The 27,235-nt window shown below is 41.4% G+C and overlaps 1 protein-coding gene across 1 annotated transcript in view; it reads right to left on the minus strand.

The window, feature by feature from the left end:
* Positions 1-27,235, minus strand: part of LOC124616619 (sodium channel protein 60E-like) — a 287,365-nt gene that overhangs the window by 176,008 nt on the left and 84,122 nt on the right. Inside the window, exon 9 of the mRNA XM_047144943.1 lies at positions 2,237-2,397. Within this exon, the coding sequence (XP_047000899.1) occupies positions 2,237-2,397 (161 nt within the window). The remainder of the gene's footprint in view (positions 1-2,236; positions 2,398-27,235) is intronic.

Below are 27,235 nucleotides of genomic sequence, written 5' to 3' on the forward strand. Positions count from 1 at the left end.
AAAAAGTGTAGTGTACACACTGTGCTTGGTAGAAAAAAAATGAATTTCTTGTCTTCTTAGGAATCAACAAAATACTTTAGTGAAGTAAAGTATGTGCAAGCTGCCCCCCCCCCCCCCTCCACATGTACACAGTTAGAGGATTTGTGGATTAAAGTACACAATTATGGGACTACATCCACAAATGAGACTGAACAGTAATTCATGTCAATGGTTGAAATTAAAGCATGATGAAACAGTGAAACTAGACATTTCTTTAAAAGTTTTCTTCTTCAGGAACTGGAAGAAAGAAGAAGAAATAATATGATTGGCACAAGACACAATAGGAAGAGCTACTTGGCTAAAGCTGTGCATCAATGACAATATATTTCTTTTCAACTGAAAATATTCATACCAAATAGACACTTTCTACTTTCCACTATTCTCTTTGGCCTGTGCAGTAGAACCTCGATTAACTGTCAGTTTCAAGACCAAATGGTGGTCAGAAAGCTAAAAAGGTGGGATAATCAGAGGTAAGTGAAACAAGTCATTTACAGAGCTCAAAATGATGTAGTAAATCAGGATTAAGTAAAAAACATATGTTTCTAATAAAGAGAAAGAAAAACAGAAAACTTTTGACACCGAAAATCTATTTAAAAGTGTAATTTTTTTTTCCTATTTCTCCAACCTTGACTTTGCCACGCTGCTTGACACCACTTCTTTCCTCACAATATGTCCATAGAAGTAGTGGTCGGCTATTGTTCCAAGGGTCTGAGGACAATCTTGAATGCATTCTTAGCTGCAAAGTGGCTGATCTTTGGTCTTCTTCCTATTCTTCATCATCTGAATCTTCTTGCTCAACACTATACCTGTACTGTTGCAAAACCAGATCAATGATCTGATCATCTACTAGTTCTTCATTGGTGACAGGAGCAATGTCACCTTCTGCAAGCCATTCTTCTCCATCAGCAGGCTTGATATCATTCTGGAGAGCTTGAAAATTTGTGACTAAATCTGCAGTGTCTGACTCATTTGTTGCTGGAAGTTCATGCTCTTGGTTTAGGCTAGGACAATCCTTCCATGATTTTTGTAGAGTGATTTTCTTAAGTATCCCCAAGCTTGAGCGACTGTGTAAATTGTATCTTTTATGTTGACGCTTTTCATTGCCTCAAAAGGATCACAACTCTCTTCTGTTTTCTCTAACAAAGCGCTGGCATATTTCCTCCTTTAATGTTGTTTTAAAGACTCAATAACACCCTTGTCCACTGGTTGCATTATTGAAGTCACACGGTGGAGGGGGCAAAAACATAGCTTTTATGTCACCTTTTTGAAGTTAACACTCAGAGGGGTGGCTTGTGGTGTTTTCTAGCAGTACAATTGCATATACTGGTAGATTTTTTGATTTCAAGGATTTTTAACAGTCACAACAAATGCATCAATAAACTGTTCTTTAAACAAATTACTATATCATTTACCCAAGCACTGTTTTTAGCTTTGTAACAATCAGGAAGTGCTGACAAGTTTATGTTTCTGAAGGAGCTTGACTCAAAGTGTTGGACACGTTGTTACAGGAGTAAAATCGATTGATAATGCTGGCATGCTGTTCAGTGTGAAGTGCAGATGGACAGTCAGATAATCCAAGGAGTAGGTTAATCAAGGATAGATAACAGAGGTTCTACTGTACTTCCATCGCATATTATCCCTCTCTTGGTAGTATGTTTTAGTGAAAACATTTCCTGTGTTACTTTCCTAATTTTTTTGACAAAGTAAAACAGCCACTACTTTATGTCAAAAATATTTGTTGACTGTTACTGCCAGTTAGTATAGTCACTGTATATGGAAATTTCACTCTCTGATGTTTCTATATATGACAAAAATAGTGTTAAAACAATGAGAGACAAAATGGTGCTTATTTATCAATCATCACAGCTGTGTCAATAGCAATAGCGCATGTATTTGAACATATAAAATATACACAAAATACTGAGATTTTGGAATTATATTTAGGTTAAGTAAACTTATGACTCTATGTACAGTTTCTTGAAGTTCAGTTTCCCTGTATGTGTGTCCCTCTAAATTTAATCTAATGCCAGGATCCTCCAGTTGATCAAATACCATGAGATCATGTAATTATCAATTTCAGATATGATAACTAGTTCAGCATTTATGGAAATATATTGCATTTCAAACCATATCTTAAACTTAAAAAAAATTAATACTAATGGTTATGAGCTAGAAAAATGTTTAATGAAATACTCACTTGTGTAACATTTGGCATCTGAGCAACATCTTCAGATGTAACATCCTCTTCATGGTCATCAACTACCCCTGAATCATCTAATGATGATTCTCGATTGTTACTATCACTGTTGTTACTGCTAGGATGTCTACTTGCATGTAGTTGAGCTCTAAGAGGAGGACCTGAACAAAAACAAAGTCTCATAAAAGAAAAGAATAGGGATAAAGTGTTGAGATCCATTTGTAAGATTAGCACTTCAGAAAGCTTAACATAAAAAAAGTTTGTGTTTGTCCCTGACATTACTCTGACTTTATATAATTGCACTGCTATTGTAGCATTACAAGATGATAAAGGCACTAAAATATTTACACACACACACACACACACACACACACGCACACACACGCACACACACACACACACACGAAATTAGTTGAGAAGATAGTACGAAGAAGTGTAAAATTATTGCTTAAGAAGAAACATGAACTGAACTGCTGAGCAGGGATAAATTTAGTGGATTGCAAAATTGATGGAGTATGATTTAAGGTCACCATGGAAAAACTGAGCACACTATGGGAATACACATCACATGTACATTTAGATCTGTATTATCCCATAGTAAAGTTACAGCACTATTTGTGCTGATTTTTTTACACTATTCTACTATGACATTACCGTCACACGTTGCTGTGTGGTATTGTTTAATTCATTATGAATACTAGACCCATGTGCTTGGGAGAAAAGCTTTGTGTTTCTCATGATGGGACAGTGCACCGATGGTGTGGTCTCAGGCCCTGTTCTCAGCAGAAAAACAGTTAGTGAATCTCATTAGAAGAGGTGTGCCTCCTCAAGGAGACAGGCAGTTTTCATGAAAGTAATGCTGCTGCCTGCTTCATGCTATTGTAGACAGAGCTGATGCCTTGGCCTAGCTGTGGGCACGGGGTGCCATGCCTCTACACCTGTCCCTTGAGAGCAGCTCAGTTTGACATTTTTGCCATTCTGCACAAACCTCAAGGGCTGAGAAGGCACAGTGCTGTGAGGCTAGCATGAGAATAATGGTTGCTTTCACTCCAAAATTTTTGTTTTCCAATCAAATTAAGCCACCCCACCACTGCACTTGGTGTGAGGGGCCTGACCAATTGAAGAAACACTGCTCCATGCTGACACCATCCTCATCTTTATTAATGAATTTTCCATGCCAAGAGTGGGAATTTCCACTGTATTTCCGTGTCCGCCCCCTGAAATAAGCAATATTCTTGTCTATCACATTGGCAACAGCTTGGAACAGAGAGACATTGGTCTCAGGGCTGTCACTGACAGGGAATCGTTTTTGGCCACCATCTGCTGCTGACTGGTGCATGCTAGCCGATTTGGAGAAATGCAAGTGTCATAGATTGTGGTAGTATGATCTGTATTCTAAGCACCTGTTACTGGCTTACTTTGTAATGCAACTTGCATTGCTTGATTTGGCTATAATTTGTGGCATCTTGTTGTATCATTAACTTTCATTTTGCAAGCTGCCCATACACTTTCTTCATACAGTCTTCCATATTTCTTGATACCTCCCCATAGTGATAATCATTTTGAAATTTTATTTGTGTTTTAAGGGACTTCACTCTCTGTTAATTTTATTGTGATTTATGTCAATCATTAGCGCAAATAAATAACTGTTTAACCTCAGTCTTGACGTAGATTTTAAGAGCACTTACTGTCCTACACCTTTTCAATGGTCCACTAATGATGAATAAAACCTTTTGTACACCCGATTTGTAGGTCTCACTGTGGCAGTGTTTCCACTGTCTACAGTTGTGGAGCTCAATGATCAGTTATGTTAAGAATTTAGAGACAAGAACAAGCATCACACTCACTCATCTTGTTATGACCAAAGATTTGTGTTATAACAAGCACTGCACTTATGCTCCTTAAGCCAGATCTGAGACACATCAGACACAATTTTCACTACAATCATTATACTCACACAGTATGATGTAATAATTTACTCAAATGTGAAAAATTACTCTTACATACAGCTTAGTACAACACCTTATTGCTAGGAGAGGAGTGTTGCTCACATTGTAATTCACGTTAGCTCCAAGTTATACAGGCATTTATGGATAAGCCACTGCTTAAGTCACTTAAAAAAAAAGTAGTTCCACTTCCTTTCACAAACTGAGGTGACTCTAGAGTCCATTAATTGTGCTTTGTAGGCTCCATGAAAACTTTTTCAAGTATGTTCCGAAAGCCACTATCCAGATTCTCTTTGGTTCTGTGCGATGATATTTAGAAGTTTAGCTCGCAGCAATTGGCGGCTTAACACCAAACCATATTCTCAACATCAAAGGTAATTTACTGTTGTATAACCATTTTTATGTGCATCTTGGTGTTATAATAGTCACAAATCGTCATATACTAACATTTCTTCTTGTTTCATTCACTTGTGGAATGACGATTTATTCCCCTCCTCCTCCCCTCCCAACCCCACTATGAACTGTCACCTTCCCAAGGTGTATCTGTGGACAGGCCAGACAACTCTGTGGTTCCTGAAAGGAGCAGCAGGTTTTTCAGTAGTTGCAGCAACAATAATCTGGATGACTGACTGATCTGGCCTCGTAACATTATCCAACATGCCTTGTTATTTTTGTACTACAAATGGCTGAAATAAAGTGTAACTAAAGCCTTTACTTTTCCTGAAACCATGCAACTCTATTGTATGGTGTAATGATAATGACAGCCACTTGGGTAAAAGATTCCAGAGGTAAAATAGTCATCCAATCAGATCTCCAGGTGAGGACTACCCAGAAAGATGTTGTCATCATGAAAAAAATAAATAAAGAAAATAAAATAAACAACCACCCTGGCATTCCAAGGGTCGGAAAGTGGAATGTTAGATCCTTGACCGGATAGCATTCTAAGGGTCGGACTGGAGAATGTTAGACCCCTTAACCAGTTAGCTAGAGAGATTGGTTGAAGTTAAAGTGGGAATTAGCAAAGTTCAGCAGCAGGAAGCACAGTGCTTCTGATCAGGTGAGTGCACAGCTTTAAATACAAACTCACACAGAGGTAATGCAGGAGTGGGTCTAATAATTAGTAAGAAAATAGGAATGTGGGTAAATGAAAGAGACCTGGAGACAGTGGAATGTTTCACATAGATTATAGAGTGATGAGTCAAATATTCTGAAATAAGATTTTAAGCTGCAAAACATTTCCAGGGGAAGACAATGACTCTGACTATAGATTATTGGTTATTAATTGCAGATTAAAATTGAAGAAACTGGTGAAAGATGGGTAGTTAATGAGATGTAACCTAGATAAATAGGAAAGAACTAAACTGATGAGGATTTGAAAGGGAGCATTAGGCAATGATTGACTGAAACAAGGAAAAGGAATAGAAAAGAAGACTAATGGTTAGCTTTGAGAGACAAAATAGTGAAGGCAACAGAGGATTAAATAACCAAAAAAACAAGGGCCATTAGAAATCCTTAGATAAAATGGGAGATACAGAATTTAATTGACACTAGGAGAAAATATAAAAATGCAGAAAATGAAATAGGCCATGTGAAATGGAATGCAAACACTTAAATATTGAGGCTGACTGAAAATGCAAAATGGCTATAAAGGAACAGTTCAAGGACAAATGAGAGGCTGCAAAAGAACACATAATTAGAGAAAAGATAGAATACCACCTGCAGATTAAGGCTGTCTTTGGAGAAAACAGTATTGGGCACATGAACGTCAAGAGCTCAGATGGCATATGTACTAAGCAAAGAATGAGAAACTGAAAGCTGGAATAAATGTTTAGAAGGACTATACAAGGGAGATGAAACTGAAGACAATGTTATAGAAAGTGAGGAGGAAGTAGATGAAGACAAGATGCAAGATGTTGTAAGTTATTGTGAGAAGAAATTGATAGGTCACTGAAAGACTCAAGTCAAAACAAAACCCCTGGAGTGGACGACATTCCATCAGAATTATTGAGATTCTTGAGACAGGCAGCTATGATAAAACTATTTTATCATACAAGATATGTGGGATAAGCAAAATACTCTCGGACTTCATGGAGTATGTAGTGATTCCAATTCCAAAGAAGGCAGGTTCTGAAGGGTGTAAATATTACAGATCAATCAATTTAATAGGTAATGGTTGCAAAATATTGACACGGATTTTTACAAAAGAATGAGAAATCTGGCAATAACTGATCTCGATAAAGATCGTTTGGGTTCCTGAGAAATGTAGGAACACAAGGCAATACTGTCCCACTGACTACTCTAAGAGGATAGGCTGAAGACAGGTAGCCTATGTTTACGGTATCTGTAGATTCGAAAACAGCTTTTGGCAATGATGCCTGGAACACACACACTTTGTGATTCTGAAGGTGTCAGAAATAAATTACTGGGAGCGAAAGTTTATCTACAACAACATTGGCACAAAACCAGATTGCAGTTATAACAGTCAAAGTACGCAAAAGAGAGGCAGTAGCTGCAGAGGGAGTGTGACAGTTTTGTAGTCTATACCCAGTTTCATTCAATCTTCTGTACATTGATCACATAACTAATGAAGTACCATACTGAGTAAAATTATGGAAAAAAGAAATTTCTCGCACAACTTAAGATAAAAGTTATCCATTGCCCCCCCCCCCCCCCCCGCCTCCTCCCCTTGCATCTTTAAATATGACATGGACATAAACATCAGACTTCGTTACCAGTCAATCTGTTACCACTACCAGATTTTCTGCCTTCACATTCATTGCCTGCGCCAACTCATAACCAAATTGTCACCTTCAAACCTAACTTAGTCCTTGGGCTGCGCTACAGATCAGTTTGTGAATACAAGTAAGGTTTCAGTGGAAAGGGTAGGGGGGGGGGAGGAGGGAGGGTCCAATTCGTAACTTTGGCACGATTGGAATAAGAAGGATTGAATTGATAGGCTGCATCCTGAGGCACTAACGAATTGGCAATAGAGGATAGCGTGGAAGGATTAAAATTTTAGAGGGAAACCAAGGCTTAAATATAATAAGCGAATACTAACGGATGTAGGTTGTAATAGTTTTACATAGATTAAGAGGCTTGCACAGAAGAGACTATGTGGGGCGCTGTATAAGACCAGTCTTCGGATTAAAGGCCACAACAAAATTAAATGATGGAAGAATTACTGTTTATATGCATGTGTGGTAGCTCTTGTTAGTCTTATTATGTCTTCGCAGTCATTATGGAGCCATGTTCAGGTAATTGACAAATATTCACAATTTCATCCTGAACCTTAATTTTCCAAACGAATATATCTGCTGAAATTCCAACCCAGACCGCTCGGGATGGATAAAAGCTGCCGTATACAGCACAAAACATGACCACTGTAGAACTGACGAATTTTAAGTAAAGATACCGCACTGTCTTCACTGTCAGTTACAAAAAAATCTTACCCCCAAAAGGGTCAGAAGGGTTTCTGGTTTGCAAACTCGGAACACCACGATAAACATTTTAAGACTGAAATTTCTCAACAGGCAGACACTCAAAGAAAAACGTCCAATTTCTCGTGAATACATACTTTTAGGTAGAAGATTCCTAAAATAAATTATCTGGACATTCACGAACGTCTCTTCGCTACCTAATTATCACTCTAACAGAGTACAAGAAGGCGAAGTTACAATCATCAGAGCTAATACTCTGACACAAACAATCTGTTAATCACGAAAATAATGAACACAGCACACTGAAATAAAATGTAACATCCAATACCCAACAATAGCCACTACATGTCATTGCACACAACACAGTGCATCACAGTTTTAGCTCCAATGTTGGTAATGGTCCGCCATGAAACGTGTGATGTCTAAACGTCGACCGAGTAACAACGTCTATTGATTCAGGAATTCGGTTAGCTGGTTCAGTAGTTATTTAGGGACATCCTCATCTAAGTACCTCAGACCCAGAGATATATTTCTTAGTTATCATACTTTTAACTTGCAAGCCACTGACGTTGCCTCCTTCCCCTCCCCCACCATGAGAATTCTTTATGGATTGAAAGTAGACATCATGAGCTCGATATTACATTAGATAACTATGTTGAGGAAAAACATCCGCCAACTGAAATAGCATCCTGTTCCGTTTACCAGACAGACCCATCAACTCAAAATCAGTTTGAAGAAAGACGCCACATAAAGATGCCACACCCAGGCAGGAATGCACTGTAAGTTACGGCAATAGATCAAATGAAAGTGTGACTGAAGTTGATTTCTCGCTCCAGTAAATTCCTTCGAAGTATGTAGGCCTAGTATCAGTCAGCAGTGCGTTTGCAACAGTTTTACCATTCACTTTCCACCATTTTTTGTTATCTTGCAAACTTCTAACTCGTAACAGCGACTGAAAATCCAACAAAACTCCGTCCAATCTCACAATCGTAGATGAAATTATTAGTGATGAGGGGACGAAGACATTTAAGAGAATTGTAATCACCGATGAAAAAGCACCTGCAAAGAAAATGACTACCGACAGCCAGGCTCAATGAAAACGGTGAGACAGGCACAGCATAAGCAAAACGTTCACGTTCGAATTTGGACTGTTGTGTGTGTCGTGTTCTCAAATGTGTCCTAGGTCTCACTGGAAGAAAGAGCGAACAGTAAGATGCTACGAAACGATTTTAGCCGCCCGCGCGCATTCAACGGCGCCAGAACTGCTCCCAGGCAACCATTGTCTCTTTCAGAATAATAATGCCCCCACTCTCACGCTTGTAAATCTCCATTACGGGTTTGGAGAGCATCTCTATGAAATAACACTTTCCCTGGCCTCCACAACTGTCAGATTTGAGTATTACTGGCCAATGTCGTTTGCGTTAGGAAAAAGTATGAAATCCTACTGACAGTCCTTCAGAATTTATAAGAATCGCTGCTTAATGAATTCGGAAAACATCGGCCGTACTAAACCAAGTTAGCACTTTTCTCACGTGAGATCCTGAAAGTTATGGCTCAAGGCGATCAGGTGCATACAGTATTTCTTGACTCCCAAAAAGTATTTGACCCACCACCACACCAACGTTTATTCAAAATGGTCCAAATGGCTCTGAGCACTATGGGACTCAACTGCTGTGGTCATCAGTCCCCTAGAACTTAGAACTACTTAAACCCAACTAACCTAAGGACATCACACACACCCATGCCCGAGGCAGGATTCGAACCTGCGACCGTAGCAGTCGCACGATTCCGGACTGCGCGCCTAGAACCGCGAGACCACCGCGGCCGGCACCAATGTTTATTCATGGAAGATACGATCATAGGGGTGTCGTATCTAAAGGTATTTGTGAGTGGGCTGAGGATTTATCGGTAGGGAGGACGCAGCTTGTACCGGTAATCTTGGATAGAGAGTCACCGAAGTATGTGGAAGGAACTTCAGTCATGCCCGAGGGAAGTGTTCACGGTGTATGCGAATGGTCTGGCAGGCAATGCTAGTAGTAACCTCAGACTTTTCACAGATGGTGCAGTTATTTGAAATGAACTGGGAATGGGAAAAACTGCACAATTACCAAGTGTATAAGACTTCAAACTGATACATAGTTTCGCAAGTTGCTTTAAATATTCAGAAATGTAAAACTGCAGCACTCGCTTTCGAAATTATCTCTCACAACAAACATTAGTATTTACATAAGTGGTTTCATTGTTCGGATACCTGAATAACGCGCTCGGTCTAAAAAAGGAAATTTTTTGCAAAACTCGTGTGACACATCCTAGAATATTGCTAAATGTGGGTACTGACGTACACAAAGAAGGCAGTATAAATGGCCAGGGTTCGTTTGACCGAAATGCTGAAAAACGTGAGCTTAAAGGTAGATGTCAAATATCTCGCGAAAACCTACTTACAAAGTTCCAAGAAACAGTTTTAGGTATAGAATTTAGGAATACATTACATCCCGATCGGTTTATTCAGCGAGGGGTATGGGAGAACATATTCCACACATATAAATAAACAAAAATAATAAAATTATGTTCTCGAACTGAATTCGCATCCTGCCGTTTTACACACACAGGCGTATCTAGTAGCAAGTACGCTATCTGCTCAAAAGTATTCGGACTGCCACACTTAATGCAGAACTGACCAACAGATGTCACGAGATCGGACGTGGCTGTATAAAAGAAGGCAGGGTGTACTGTGCAGACATGTGAAGGATGGACACCTCCTTCCGGATGAGCAGCTCGGTTTCCGGAGGGGACACTCGACCCAACAACACCTCCTAAGGTTGGTTGTACAGGCAGAGGAAGCGCTGGAACGTAGGGAGTACGTTGAGGCGGTACTCCTCAACGTGTCCAAGGCATTCGACAGTGTGTGGCTTAACAGCCTCCCGTACGAGCTTCTTGTATTGGGGGTACCAGTGTCGCACGTCCGCCTACCTAAGTGATCGCGCCTTCCACGTTCGAGCGGACGGTTTCAAATCCACAGCAAACCGAATCCGGGCGCGAGTGCCGCAGAAGTCCGTTCTCGGCCCCCTGCTGTTCACACTGTATACCTCTGACACGCCGGAAACTCCCAGAGTCGAGCTTGCGCTTTACGCAGACGACAGTGCGCTCTTTGCGCGCAGCCTCAGCGCCCACATAATGAGGCGTCGTCTGCAAGAAGCCTGCGACAACCTTGGATTCTGCGTGACCAAATGACGACTCAAAATGAATGCGGCTAAAAGACAAGTCCTGGTCATCACCAGGAAACAGCTTCCTGAGGATTTAGTACCGCTTCGTATCATGGGAAATACCTCTGCGTGACCCTAATCGACACATGACCTGGGGACCTGACGTCCGCGGTGTAAAAGGAACAGCGTTGGATCGTCTACACACGCTTTATCCAATCTTAAATCCAACTACGACGCTATCTACTCAGTGTGGATTAACACTACATCTGCACTTATTAGGCCCGTTAGAGAGTGTGCTTCTGTGGTGTGGGGCAATGCTGCCAACACCCACGTTGAAAAACTACAGAAAGTGCAGAACAAAGCTCTTCGCCTTGCCCTGCACCTACCCAGACGCTCCACCATTAGGGAGCTTCACAAGCAGGGTGGCGTTCCAATGTTAAAGGACCGCCAATTCCATGAAGAGGAGCAGCGGTGTGAAAACCCATTAATCGCCAATCTGCGCAACCAGATACATTGGTGCCCGACTACATGGTTGTCGAACCTATTGCGTGTATAGAGCGCGAAGTAAGAGTGATATGTTAATAAAAAAAGAATGACACATAGTACAGACACACCGGAAAGAGAAGTGTAAAAAACCAAACAGAGTAGATAAATAGGCAATGCACTACAAGTTCCAGAACTACGAAAGAAACGAAAACAAGAGATGTTCAAAAGTCAAGTGAGTGAGTGAGTGTGTTGTCAGTAGAAAAGCAGTAGCAGCAAAATGAGTCGCTCGGGATGTATCAGTTCAAAAATGGTTCAAATGGCTCTGAGCACTATGGGACTTAACATCTGAGGTCATCAGTCCCCTAGAACTTGAACTACTTAAACCTAACTACTCCTAAGGACATCACACACATCCATGCCCCAGGCAGGATTCGAACCCGCGACCGTAGCGGTCACGCGGTTCCAGACTGAAGCGCCTAGAACCGCACGGTCACACCGGCCGGCGATATATAAGTGATTTCGGTCGTGGACTGTTGGATGTCACGTGCTAAACAGATCCATCTGGGACATTACAACGATTTTAAATCTGTGCAGGTCGATTGTTGGTGATTTGAGTATGAAGTGGTAACGTGCAGAAACAACCATAGTTCAACCAAGACCGCAGTCCTCATGTACTGATGAACAGGTAAAGCATTGCAAAGGGTGGCTGGAGAAAATCGCATGAAATCAGGGGAAGGAGTTACTCATGACTTACAAACTGCTACCAGCAGCCCGGCTAGCTGAATAACTGCATGTAGAATGTTGAAGAGTGTGGGGTACAGTGGTCGAGCACTTCTCATAAGCCACACATTTCTGTAAACAATGGGGATGGATATCTACAATTTTATGGCATTGCGTACAGCAGGAGAACAGTTCGTAGACGATGATTCTTTGCATCAGCATGACAATACACCCTGCCATAAAGCAACATTTGTGAGACAATGGTTTGTGGGTAGTAAAATTTCTCAACTGGACTGGCCTGCCCAATGGCAGAAAACACTTGTGGGATACGTCAGAATGTTGATTTCGCTCCAGACGTCGGCTTCCAATATCACTACCCTCTCTGGTTACGGCTATTGAGGAAGAGTGGGCTGCCATTCCTCCAAAGGCATTCATACACCTCACTCAAAGGGTCCCCAGCAGCGTTCAGGAGAAGGAGGGACACACCCTATATTAATGCCCACAAATAGTGTCTGGATACTTTTGGTCAGATTGTGTAAATTCCCAGATCAGTCTCTAGCGTGGGTACATGTATCTTGTTGAGATCGCCTTTCAAGTTTTCACAAACGTCTACTAGATGGCGCTGTTGGTATGTACCATTAGTATGTTTTCAAAATTTGTCATTTATTAATGCCAGCTTTGAAATTTGCGAAGTTATTTATAGAGAACGCGGAAAGAAACATTGATGTGATAAAATAGAGGCTACTCGAGATGGTTTTCGCTGGATTTCTTTTTACCACTTTGGTAACGACCTAAGTCAGCAACACCCCAAATGGCTTCGTTCAACTTCGGTTAGTCACCTATAGAAATGCCTGTTTACAGCTGGTTTGCAGAATTTCGTTGTAGTCGTGCTTTTGTCAGCGATGATCTTCGCGAAGGCTGCCGAGAAAAAATGGAAAGCAAAAACATCGATGCTGCATCCAGCATCATTGAAGAGAAAGTGGAGGCATACTTAGATGTGTCTAAAACTGCACTACCTTCGATTTTGCATGAACAATTTAGCAGCGGAAATGATCTGTTGCCGAAGAATTCCGCACAGTTCGGCAGGAACTCAGAAATAGGCTCGTCTAAACTGGCGTAAGGAAATAATCATAAAATTCGACCGAGGTAATCCAAAACCCGTGTAACAACGTCGTAACAGGAGACTAAATTTGGATCTGTTCTACGAGCCGGTAACTAAGGGGGATTAGCTATTTAGCTGTTTCAAGATAAATAGAGACAAACAAAACTGATTCGTTAGCGAAGCACTTTCAAGTAAATTATCGCTTGTTTCTTTACTTACACTGGACACATCACGACCATTGCTAATTTTGGAAACCGAACTACAGTTTCCAGAATGAGATTTTCACTCTGCAGCGGAGTGTGCGCTGATATGAAACTTCCTGGCAGACTAGACTCGAACTCGGTCCGTCACACAGTTTTAATCTGCTAAGACGTTTCATATCAGCGCACACTCCGCTGCAGAGTGAAAATCTCATTCTGGAAACATCCTCCTGGGTCTGGCTAAGCCACGTCTCCGCAATATCCTTTCTTTCAGGAGTGCTAGTTCTGCAAGGTTAGCAGAAGAGCTTCTGTAAAGTTTGGAAGGTAGGAGACGAGATACTGGCAGAAGCAAAGTTGTGAGAACGGGGCGTAAGTCGTGCTTGGGTAGCTCAGATGGTAGAGCACTTGCCCGAGAAAGGCAGTAGGTCCCGAGTTCGAGTCTCGGTCCGGCGCACAGTTTTAATCTGCCAGAAAGTTTCGAAGTACAGTTAATCCTCAGTTATAGACAACTATTTGTGTGCCATAATTCATCGATGAAATCGGGAGAGACAGGCGAAAATGTCGCATCATATGTCATCAAGATAATGCCAACTGTCACGTAGATCGTCAAAGAGCTTACCAATATCCGTCCCCCCCCCCCCCCCCACGCACCCTCTCCCAAAACTGATTTAGCAATGCCAGGGTATTTATCTACTGCGATTTTCTATAAGTCCAATTGCTCCTCCCTCTGCCCATCTCCTCTTGCCTCCTGTCTGTCCATCCATCATCTCCTTCCGCCTCTATCTATCACCTCCTCCTCCCTCATCTCTCTACCAATCCCCTCTCTCTTCATCCACCTCTCCTCCCTTTATCCATTCCCCCGTCCCTGTCCACCACTTTCACCCCTCCCTCTCCCTGCCCATGTCCACCACTCTCGCCTGTAGGTGGCATTTCTTTTAATCTTAGGCCGACACATTCGTTGTTCTTGTGGTTTGAATGACACAGTCAGGCACACAAAAGCACTGAAGGTCTGAACTGTTTTTGCTAATCGCTGTGTTAAACATTTAAACCGCGTGATTCTTGTTTCAAATCTCATTGGACAGTCACTCTCTCTGCCCCACCAGTCGAGCTGCAGTGGTCTTGTTCGTACGCAAAGCGAAAATTTTTGAATTTGCTTCGCGTTCTGCAGAGAAACCTTGAGCGTGAAAAATCGTTAAGAAGTAGCGAGAAACAGACTGTACACGGTGGCGCATATGAAAGCAGCCAGTGTAAGTATAAAGGAAACGCAATAAAATTGCAGAAACGAAGAGGTAAAATGGACTTAACATTTATTTACAATGAAAAATACATGTATAGAAGATGCTGAAAGTGACCCCATGCAACATCAATACACAGCTGTGCACGTCTCAGCATATACAGATACACCCGGAGTAAAGGTCAGATATCGATGGCAGAAACTTCACGACTAATGATGTCGTTCAGTTCCTATTTTGTATGTGGATTTGTTTTATAGACCTTGCTCTTCAAGTATCCTCACAGAAAAGAAAATCATGTGTTGTTAGATCTGGCGAATGTGGTGTCCATAAATGTCTGTTGACAGTTCGTTCCTTAGTGAAGGCATCATGGACTCATTCCAGGCATACGTTGGATGTCTGGTATGTTGCCCCATCTTGCCCGAAGAAGCATTATTGTCTTTCATTTTCAGTGAGCAGAGCACAAAATGCACCAAAAATTACCATATATGCAACCGTGTTGAGGGTAGTGTCAAAAAATATCTGTCCAATAATGCGCGTTCCTGTTACATCGCACCAAACCCCGATTTTTCCATCATGGAGTGGTTACTGACACACAATGTTAGGGTTCTCCGTTTCCCAATACCTCGTGTTCTGTCAAGTCACATGGCCGGAAAGATGAAGCCATGCTTCATCATTCATGATGGAGCCTAACAAACCATTGTTGATGGTATTCAAAAGTCACGTTTCTTTATCCTCCCCTAGCTGCTGCACAACCGTCACAGGGTAGGGCTCCAAATTCAGACTTTTCAACGTGTGCTGGCAACTGCCCCTACTTACATGCGCCGGCCGGTGTGGCCGAGCGGTTCTAGGCGCTTCACACACATCCATGCCTCGGGCACGGTTGTGTGTGATGTCCTTAGGTTAGTTAGGTTTAAGTAGTTCTAAGTTCTAGGGGACTGATGGCCTCAGATGTTAAGTCCCATAGTGCTCAGAGCCAATTGAACCATATTTTTTACTTACATGCGCCTGTTGAGCTAATTTACATGTAGACTTCTTTGGACTCTGAATAATTCTTCGGCGAATGTCTGCAATAACCTCTGGTATCCGAACTGAAGGAATTAGGCCTATTTGTCGTTTTACATTTTGCACAGATTTGTAGGTGCGCCAATTTTGATTGCTCTCTTTGCTGATAGTCCTGTATTTAGATACTTGACCCCAAAATTTCGCGAGTTTCCTTAATCAACCTGTTTTTACACATGCTTCCACAATTTCAACTCTTTTTTCTATCGAGAAAATCATTTTCCAGATCGTAAAGAGAACGTCTAACTTCCCTGATGAAATAAACTGAAATGCTGACAGAAGAATACCAACAATCGATTAGAGCATAAAACTGTCCATCGTTGTAGCTGTTTATTTCAGAAGTTGAAGTATTGCATTCGCATTCAGTGGGGAGGCGGGCTAATTTTCAGTGCGCCACTCCGTACTTGATAAATTTGAAATTTTTTTAGAAAACACATTCGTCGCTGCTCTGCGCGGAAAGAAAAACAGAACGCAGTTTCACTGTCTGTTTCTGGCAAGGTAAGAAAAAACTTATGTGCTGGAGAATGTTCACGACTTTAGAAAAGGTGCCTTCTGGTCGAAAGTGTATGCTTTATCCCTCCGGAAATGAAGTGCCTACAGTGAATGTATCTTCCTACAAATTTACAAGTTGCACTGTTTGTCTGCTTTTGTCGTCTTTACAAACCACATACACAAAGTAACCGCCGATTTACTGTTCGGCTCATGTATTTTTTTTTTTTTTTTGTGTGTGTGTTTTTGAGTCATCAGTCTTCTGACTGGTTTGGTGCAGCCCCCCACGAGTTCCTCTCCTGTGCCAACCTCTTCACCTCAGAGTAGCACTTGCAGCCTACGTCCTCAATTATTTGCTGGATGTATTCCAATCTCTGTCTTCCTCTACAGCTTTTGCCCTCTACAGCTCCCTCTAGTACCTTGGAAGTCATTCCCTCATGTCTTAACAAATGCCCTCCTTGTCACTGTTTTCCACATATTCTTTTCGTCACAGAACCTTCTGCGCAGAACCTCCTCATTTCTTATCTTATCAGTGCATCTAATTTTCAACATTCGTCTATAGCACCACTCCTCAAATGCTTCGATTCTCTTCTGTTCTGGTTTTCCCACAGTCCATGTTTCGCTACCATACAATGTTGTACTCCAAACGTACATTCTCAGAAATTTCTTCGTCAAATTAAGGCTTATGTTTGACACTAGTAGACTTCTCTTGGCGAGGAATGCCCTTTTTGCCAGTGCCAGTTTGTTTTTGATGTCCTCCTTTCTCGGGTCCTTCATGGGTTATTTTGCTGCCTAGGTAGCAGAATTCCTAAACTTTATCTAGTTCATGACGATCAATCCTGATGTTACGTTTCTCGCTGTTCTCACTTCTTCTATTTCTCATTACTTTCGTCTTTCTTCGATTTACTTTCAGCCAATATTCTATACTCTTCAGTCTGTTCACTTAGGATTGCAATGTCATCAATGAATCTTATTATTGATATACATGAATTATAATCCCACTTCTTCGATGTACAGATTGAACAAAGTAGGGGCGAAAGACTATATCCCTGTCTTACACCCTTTTTAATCCGGACACCTTATTTTTGGTCGTCCACTCTTATTATTACCTCCTCATGGGTCTTGTAAATATTGTATATCACCCGTCTCTCCCAATAGCGTACGCCTGTTTTTCTCAGAATTTCGAACATCTTGGACCATTTTACATTGTCGAGCGCTTTTTCCAGGTCGACAAATCCTATGAACGTATCTTGATTTTCATTTAGTCTTGCTTCCATTATCAACCGCAACTTCAGAATGGCCTCTCTGGTGCCTTTACCTTTCCTAAAGGCAAATCGACCATCATAAAACAGATCGTCAATTTTCTTTTCCATTCTTCTGTTTATTATTCTCATCAGCAACGTGGATCCATGAGCTGTTAAGCTGATTGTGCTATAATTCTCGCACTTGTCACCTCTTGCAGTCTTCGGAATCGTGTATGTTATGTTTTTTTCCGAATGACAGACGGCATCTCGCCAGACAAACAATAAGTTGATGTAGCAATTGTAGCCTAGTCCCCAAGGACGCTAACCTCAGCGACAGAGAGGCAGCGCACCTGCAGGTTAAATGGGCCAGTAAAGCGATGTGCGAACTGAGAAGCTAAAAGGCACAAACACACCAGCAGGGTGGGTTTATGCTGCTGCATCTGTGCCGGCACAACCCTGCTCGCCGAGAGCACTCACCCTGCAGCTGAACGTTCACACCGCGAGCTGAACGCATTACTTGCTGTGGTGCCAAGCGAAAACGATATTCTCTGCACCGTCCGACGACAGTAATAGTGGGTCGTTCGCTCCAAAAATGTGGTTATTGCTAAAAAGAAAGAAGAGCAGGCACGGGCCACCCTTTGAATACAGAATGTCCGTCCTCAATGCACCTGTTCTAACAACAGCTCAAAAATTTTCTAGTGCACTTTTCAGACATTTCCGAACATCGCAAAAATTGTCCAGTTTATACTAAATACTAGCGGAGAAACAGGGCGAGACCCAGGCGTTTATTTATAGCTGGGCGCCACGCTCATACCGCGCAGTGTCTGGCCTTATCCTATCGTTTATGACGTCATACCTCCTGAATTGTGTGCCGTACAATGATATAATTTTGAAAGCATGTTCAGCGTCATATGAGGGTAGGGCTATTGTCTGCAAATTGTTTTGCGAATAGAGTTAGTAGCAACGAAGTAATAAATTTAAACGTCATGCAAGGTGCAGCAGTTTTTCATGCATCTCATTGCCTATGACGTCATATCTCTTGAACCCTGGCCAACGATGAACACAGGGCTGAGCGCACGCAGGCCCCCACAACCGCACGAGTGGTCGACTGTGAAGAGCGGACAAATTGAATAGCTGGCTGGCGGCCATTAGAGTGGTAAACTGACACGCGGAGTTCGAATGTTTATACATTGCTTTTGGTTATAAAATGCCTTCCCTTGACTTAGGTCACAAACATAATGCCTCATTTAATACGTTACAATATACTTTTTAATTTATGAACAAACAGCAACTAGTCACTGTTTATGAATTTATCTTACGTACTACATGGAATCTGCGTAGCTAAAAGTTATGGACTGGACCCCTAGCATTTTTTGTAGTTCATTTATGATAGATGTACGCAAAATGCATCAAATTACTCGAAGATTTGCCCATTATATTATTAGATATTTTCTGACTCTACCTTGCTTTAGATTTTATGACGAGAAGTGCGTTATATACAGCATAGTGCTTTGGCAACTTACGACCAAATTATCAAGTTTCAGCCTAACCTAGACCATGAAAACACTACCGATCAGCCAACTATCTTCAAAATGATCAGAATATATAAAATGGTATTCTGTCGGTGTAACCATTTTTGTAACAGCTGTGGTTTTGAGAAAGGAAACCTGCAAATAGATGCACAGACATTATACTAATACCGTGTTACAAAAACATTTATTAAGCAAGTGCACCGACATAAAAAACAACTTAAAATATCCACATACCTGTGAAATGTAATATTCGTTCCTTTCTCGAATTTATTTGTACAATTAATCGCTGCACAACTCTTCACCATTGTACTTCTTTTCATTGGAACGTACAGACAGTAGAATTACGACTAACAAATACTGTATGTACGCCCCAACAAATATACAACGTTGAATCAGGGTCTTCATAAACAACAATACTACACAACACATCAGACTACAACCACTATAATGGCGTCCAGCCGAAGGTTCAAATTATCCCGCGACTGCAGCGCCATCGGTGAGTCTAGTTATTTTTTACAAGGTCTTTGAGCGCACGTCTGTCTCACGTCAGCAATGTAGTGTTCGTGGCCAGCGATGAATACTTATCAAAGCCCTCTGGTCGTATCTTTGCGTGCTTGGTAGGCAAGCTTTTAGAACTGATCTTTGATAAAAGCTAGAGCGAGGGCCGTTGTTTACATGTCGATTCTCTCCGTGTAGTGCATTTAAGCCATAAAACGACGAAGTATATTTGGTGCGTTTCTACTACCTCAGTGATCATTGCAAAGTGCCAAGAATACGAAATTCTACATAACACAAAGCATGCTGACTACAAAAACTGTAATAAGCGGTTTGAATCATATAATGAAGTTGTTGCACTATGGATGATGGAAAGCTTGCCTATAAAAATAAAGGATCTGGGAGGAGATGGAGATGTGAAAGCCAAGTATGTTCAAAGTTTATATAATTGAAAAATGTATTTATTTGTACTCTAAATAACGTAACGTAACCTTCATAAATGCCTGAAGTCCGCCCCGGTAGCTGAGTGGTCAGCGTGACAGACTGTCAATCCTAAGGGCCCGGGTTCGATTCCCGGGTGGGTCGGAAATTTTCTCCGCTCAGGGACTGGGTGTTGTGTTGTCCTAATCATCATCATTTCATCCCCATCGACGCGCAGGTCGCCGAAGTGGCGTCAAATCGAAGTCTGCACCAGGCGAACGGTCTACCCGACGGGAGGCCCTAGCCACACGACATTTCCAAATGCCTCAATAGGTGATTTATATATTGGTTCACATGTTTCTGGAATAATGGTACACTGTGGAATTCGAGTATTGTATTGTAAGCTGGAATAGCTTTCGCCCGTTGCTAAAAAACTTGACCTATCCATGAGACGATCTTTAGCAGAAATAGCGTTCATGATTCAACCACTCAAACATTGTACCAATTACGTATTTTTTGCATGATGCTTTGCCAGAATTTATTCTCAGATCAAGCACAAATATTTACATACGTATTTTATGTGATGTTTCGGAAAATCGGACAGCAGAAATCTGTCCGATTTCAATAAACTATAAATCACAATCGCAGGGCAAGAGAGACAGAAGAACACGTATACAAACACCGCATAAAATATCTGTGTGAATATTTTCTTTTGACAGTGAGGATAAATTCTCGAAAAGCGTTGTATTAAGCACGAAAAAGTACATAACTAGTGCAGTGTTTCATTATTTAAATCATGAATGACACAGTTGCAGGCTTTCCAGAAACAGCGGTTATGATGAATGAAATTAAGAAATGGAATTTCTTAAATGAATATCGTGTATGCAAATACGAGGGGCCACTTTCATGATGGCAAATTGAAACGTTTGTTCGCCCATTCTCAAATAATTTTCGTTGTTTAAGTTCTCGCACTGTAGCTCACGAAGCTGGTTAACACTTTGACCTTCTCTTCTCGCTATCCACGGTTTCATCCACTATCGTTTCCATTTCTCTTTCTTCTCAAGCAGTGCAACATATGCTGTTGTAAACTGTCCGGCATCCATTCCCAAACAACTATGACGAAAAATTTTACGACCGTGTAACAGCGCCAATGAAGTAGTTTGGTCAAAGAAATTCGACGAAATCTTTGGCAAAGCATGCGTTTATGTGTCACACTGTGGTTTACACTACATAACTGACGTCACACAGACGTGCGCTTAGCCCTGTATTTATCGTTGGCCACGTCCTGAACTGTGTGTCGCACAATGATATAATATTTTACGTACATTCAGCGGCATACGTGGAGGCTGTCTGCGAAATTTATTGCAAATAGAGTTAGTAGTGAAGAAGTAATAAATTTAAACGTCTTGCGTTACGCTACAGTTTTTCACGCATTGTTTATGACGTCATATTTCCTGAACTATGTGTCGTACAATGATACAATTTTGCATTTACATTCAGTGGTATGTGCGCATACTGTCTGTAAAAGAGTCGCTAATACAGGTAGTAGTAAGGAAGTAATAAAGCATAACGTCATGCATCATGCTGTACTTTTACTGCATAAACAGTGATAAAATAGTAAGCGATAAACTTTTTCCTTTTATCATTTTTAGTGGTTATCAGCGAGGAAAAAATTCGTAAAGGTTTCAAATTATGTGTAAAGTTTGCTGCAGTGCTCTCATTCTTAAATACAGGAGAAGTAAAGTCTGGGAATTCACTCGTCGCTGGCTACACATCTTTTCCACCCTTTGATAGGGAGATCGTTCTTAACCTTACAGCGATTGTCGCCTGACAGTATGGTGTGTGTGTACCAAGTTTCGTTGAAATCGGTCCGGTGGTTTGAGAGGAGATTTAATAATACTCCGTCAGTTTTTGTCCATGTTTACTTCATTTACGGCATCCGCAACATGACGATTTACACCGAAAAAAAAAACGATAAACTTGGTGAAACAGAGGAACTAATATGAGAAAATTTTTACGCGTTAGGTTATACAATAAGAAGGGCTGTGATGATCTCTATGCCTCCGGTTCCAGATAGCTATTCGTTCGAAAACAGGTGAAATGAATGCCTGTTTAGAAACGTTATTTGTACTTCTCACTTTTAAAATTATCTCCTATGCTCACAACAAACACTGATGGTTTAATTTGTAGGATACGACGGAAGTGCACTCCGTCTGTCAAGGAGACTGCTTACTAAACACAGGTACGACAATTCTGAAATAATGCTCGACAAGATTATCAGTGGATCTTGACGTATACAAAAACGTATAACATGAATGATCACAGATTTATTTGATCCACGGACAAGCGTCACTGAAGTGCTCAAAACCTGAACTGCCAGGAAGTCTATCCTGCGAAAGCCTTTTTACCAAGTCCAACACAAATATTGTGGGATCTAAGAGAGAACACACACACACACACACACACACAAACACACCCACACCCACACACACACACACACACACACACATATATATATATATATATATATATATATATATATATATATATATGATTTATTTTCAAAGTTCTATTTTTTCCAAAGTATTATATGTATTAATATGATGGATGCGTGAACAGAACAGTACATTCACTGATTTGCAGTATGTCCACCAGTTGGTGTTACGAATGTAGTGCCTTGACGAAATGGCGCCACAGCAAGAAAAGAGTTCTTGTGTTTTGGAATAAGCGACATGTTTATCCGTTACCACAGTACAGGGTGAATTCAGAAAAAAATTCTCCTGACGTAATGGCGCGCCAACGAGGTTCACCGAAGCTTGAAGTTTTCTGTGCAATGTCACAGCCGAACCTGTATGGGCCGTTTTTCTGCTGTGAGAAGACTGTCACAGGCACCTCTTACCTTGCTATGTTGCAGTTGTGATTGTTTCCACAGGTGACTGCCGATTCCGAGAATTTCGCCTTGCAACAGGATGGGGCACGCTTTCATTGGAGCACAGATGATCTTCGCTATCTAAACGACGAGCTACCGCGTCGCTGGAGTGGGTGCAGTTGTTAAGATGATGTGACTCTGTTTTCTTCCCCTCCCCCCCCCCCTTCCCCACCAGCCTCACCTCACCCCACCCCCCCTACCCCCTCTCACAGGTCGCCTGTGACTTTTTTATTTGGGGGTACATTAACGGCCATGTTGACGTACTCCCAGTACAGATGGGTCGAACTCGTTCATTCCCGTGAACTACTTCATTCATTTCACTCTTTGCCGTGAAGCGTTCAAATGAAGTAGTTCATTCACGAAGTACGGAAGCCTGGCGAAGTTGCCCAGTTCGCCGCTCAGCCGCGGCTACGCTCGCTTCGCCTTGCTCGTACAATAAAGCTTCGTAATACTTCATAATTTTTCCAACAGATGGCCGAACTGTGCAGTATCGTGCACACAACGTTTTACGCTCTTACAGCGTCTGAGCTAACTTAAATAGAGCATGGTCGAAGGGGACAAAGGAAAGATAAACAGAGAAGCCTGTCGCATATAAAAAAGGTATTACATTTAATCCTGCTCGACATTTTCTCGTGAAGCGCCCAAAAAAGTCTTTATCTGCCAAGTGAAACATTATTTGCTGTATTCATGGACTGAAAACTAGGGTTACCAACGAAATGTAGTCCAATTTTATGTTCCTTTTAAAATTTAATTCAAAATAGAATGAGTATGTTTACCACTGTCACAAAGTCTATATAGCTACGTTAAGTAATTATTCAGAAGTTTTCCTGTAGATTTTATTTTTGTTGAGAATAATAACCCTCCAGATTCAAAACGTAAACTGTCACCTGTAGTCATCGGTACGATTTCAGGTAAAATCCCTCTTTCAGTGTTATTAGCAAACCTTTTATTTTCATATTGGCTGTGTTGCTGACACAGCCAGCCTCTTCGTTTGTATCTGTAATATTCATTTGTCCGCAAGCGCTGCCAACGGTAGGCTACCGGTAGACCCGGAGTGTAACTGAACTGCACAAATAGTCACGGGTAATGATGTCAGCACTGCAGGAAGCAGGTGACGCTGCCTTCCCCTCGCCCATCACCTCCCCAACTCCTCGCAAACCTATCGTTTCCCACAAACGCCGCGCGATTCGTCGACAGGCAGTAGAGGGGGGACTGAAGTGAAGGGAGAATGAGTGACGTAGCGCGGATGTAATGGGCGAGGGAGAGGGGAAGAGAGTGAGTGAACTAGAAAAAAGTGTGGAGTGTGTTATCTGTGAAGAGTTTGAAGTACCAGTTCATTGAAATTGAATGGTTAGTTCACACTTCACTGGAGTGAAGCGTTCATTTGAACGACTCATTCACGAGCTCCCCATCACTAACTCCCAGTGCCAAGAACACTGGAGCAGCTAACAGAAACGCATCAGTGGTGCTGCCGTGACCCCTGACAGGATGTGTCTACATACAGTATGGAACGGACAACCGCTTGGACGCGTGTCGTGGTGACCAGAGGGGGAGTCGCAGAACATCTGTAGAGTGAGTTTATGGTCTATTCGTGCACCAAACACGTTAGTACATGTAATACTTTGGAAAACAAAGCTTTTAAAACGAATGACTCATTTGTAGTGGTCCTGTACAACAGCCTTCTACGCGTGGTTCCTGTAGGGATCGACGAGACAAAATTAGATTGAATATAATGGTGTTTAAGAAGTCATTATTCTCGCGCTCCATACGCAAACTGAATGGGAAACAATAGTATGTCATCCGATGGAAAGCATCCTTTGCCATGTACTTCACACTGGTTTTGCAAGGTATGAACGTAGATGTAGGCGTACGTTGCAAAAGAAAGCTCATAAACGAGAAGTACTCTATACAACAGCAAGGCTAGTGACCCTGAATCCAATCACACATCAAATTCCAGGACTACCGGTGATGATCACTGCTCGAAACACAAACCAGCTTGATATCTTCGCTTGTCTTGATCTGGAGCAAGCAGTGAAGCTGAAGGGTAAATGCGCCGGTAACATTCTCCTCAGAATCGACGGCAAACCTACGGCAGTAACAATAGCGTAGGAAGATATTCCGATGTCACAAGCAGAGTACGAGAAGATAAAGTATATGTATTATTGATTAGGTAATTCTGTATGTAAAAGGAGGTGATAATGTAACAGTCATGGGGAAGACTTGTCCGATGTGACTGAGGAAGAAACATGAGTCGATAGGGAAGACATAGGAGGTCCAATATTAGAATCAGAATTTAAAGAGGTCTGGAAGACTTAAGAATAAATAAGGCAGAAGGTATCGGTAACATTCCGTCTGAATTTCTCAAATGATTGGCAGAAATGGCAACAGAATGACTATTAACTTTGGTGAGTAGAATATATGACACTCGCAATATACCATCAGACTTTCGGAAAAATATCATCCACACATTTCCGAAGACTGCAAGAACTGACAAGTGCGAGAATTATCACACAATCAGCTTAACAGCTAATGCGTCCAAGGTACATACAAGAATAATGTACAGAAGAATGGAAAATACAACGGAGAATCTGTTATATGACGATCAGTTTGGCTTTAGGAACGGCAAAGGCATCAGAGAGACAGTCCTGACGTTGTGGTTGATAATGGAAGCAAGAGTAAGGAAAAATCAAGACACTTTCATAAGATTTGTCGACCTGGAAAAAGTGTTCGACAATGTAAAATCGTGCAAGATATTTCAAATTTTGAGAAAAGTAGGGAGAGACAGTTCATATACAACATGTACAAGAGCTGAGAGGGAATAATAGGAGCGGAAAACCGAGATAAGAACGAAGTGCTCTGATTAAAAGGCGTGCAAGTTAGGGATGTAGTCTTACGCCATTACTGTTCAATCTATAAAATGAAGAAGCAATGACGGAAATAAAAGTATCGAATTAAAATTCAATACGAAAGGATATCAATGATAATATTCGCTTATGAAATTGCTATTCTCACGGAAAGTGAAGAAGAATTACAGGACCCGCTGAATGGAATGAACTGTCTAATGAGTAAAGAACATGGAATTAGAGTAAATCGAAGAAAGACGACAGTAATTAGAAGTAGCAGAAATGAGAACCGCGAGAAATTTATCATTATAACTGGCGATACGAAGTAGATGAATTTAATGAATCTTGACAGCTAGGCAACAAAGTAACCCGTGACGGACGGAGCAAGGAGGACATCAAAAGCAGACTAGCACTGGCAAAAAGGACTTTCCTGGCCAAGACAAGTCTACTAGTACCATATATAGGTCTGAATTTAAGGAAGAAATTTCTGACAGTGTATGTTTGGAGCACAGCATTGTGTGGTAGTGAAACATAGACTGTTGGAAAACCGGAAGCGAAGAGAATCGAAGCATTCGAGATGTTCTACAGACGAATGCTGAAAATGAGGTGGACTGACAAGGAATGGAATGTGGTGGTTCTGCGCAGAATCGGAGAGGAAAGGGATGTATGGAAAACACTGACAACAAGAAGGAAAAGATCATAGGACGTCTATTAAGACACCAGGGAATAAGTAGAGGTGCTGTAGAGCGTAAAAATTGAAGACAGACGTTGGAATACATCCAGCAAGTAATTGAGGACGTCGGTAGCAACTGCTATTTTGAGATGAAAAAAAGTAGGGGAAGAAACAGATTAAATCTTGCAATAAATTTCAGCTAGTCTTCTTCATCATTCCAAGTGTTGAGCCTCTTGGCATGTTATGATCTCGTCGAGAAGTTCTGATGTCATCTGGTCACTGGTCGACCTAGCGATCTTATATCGTCGGAGTGGCAGTGTACCATGGATTTTGCGATCCTGTTTGAGCTCATTCATTGTAGATGCTTCCACCAGTTATTTTGGTAGTTTTGTCTATAATTGTCATGGGCTCAATTTTAAGTTCCTTCAACAAATCTTCATTCCTTTTTGTGATCTCATTTGGTATTTGTTTCAGCTAGTAACAGCATATAGACAGTTGAAAAATTACAAGAGGAGGAGATACATTTGGAAAATGCTTGGAGACGGGGGAAGATTCCAGCTGGATTATATCATGGTGAGACAGAAATTCCGAAATTAGATATTGCGTTGTAAGGGGTACCCAGAAGCAGATATAGACTCGGTCTGCAGGTTCGGTAATGACGAAGAGGAGTCTGAAGTTTAAGAGACTAATTCGAAAGGATCAGTGTACAAAGAAGTGGGACGCTGACGTAATCGGAAATGATGAGGCGCGTTTGAAGTTCTCTGAGGCAATAGATATTGCGATAATAAATAGCACAGTAGAAATGGACATCTCTAAAAAGGGCAATCACAGAAATTTGACATAAAAACATAGGGACCAGGAATGTGACTGTGAAGAACTTAGAATAACAGAAGAAATACTTCAGTTGATCGATGAAAGAAAGAAGTACAAAAATGTTCAGGGAAGTTGAGGAATACAGAAACACAAGTCGCTTAGAAATGAAATAA

The sequence above is a fragment of the Schistocerca americana genome, chromosome 5 (assembly GCF_021461395.2).
Source record: "Schistocerca americana isolate TAMUIC-IGC-003095 chromosome 5, iqSchAmer2.1, whole genome shotgun sequence".
NCBI lineage: Eukaryota > Metazoa > Arthropoda > Insecta > Orthoptera > Acrididae > Schistocerca > Schistocerca americana.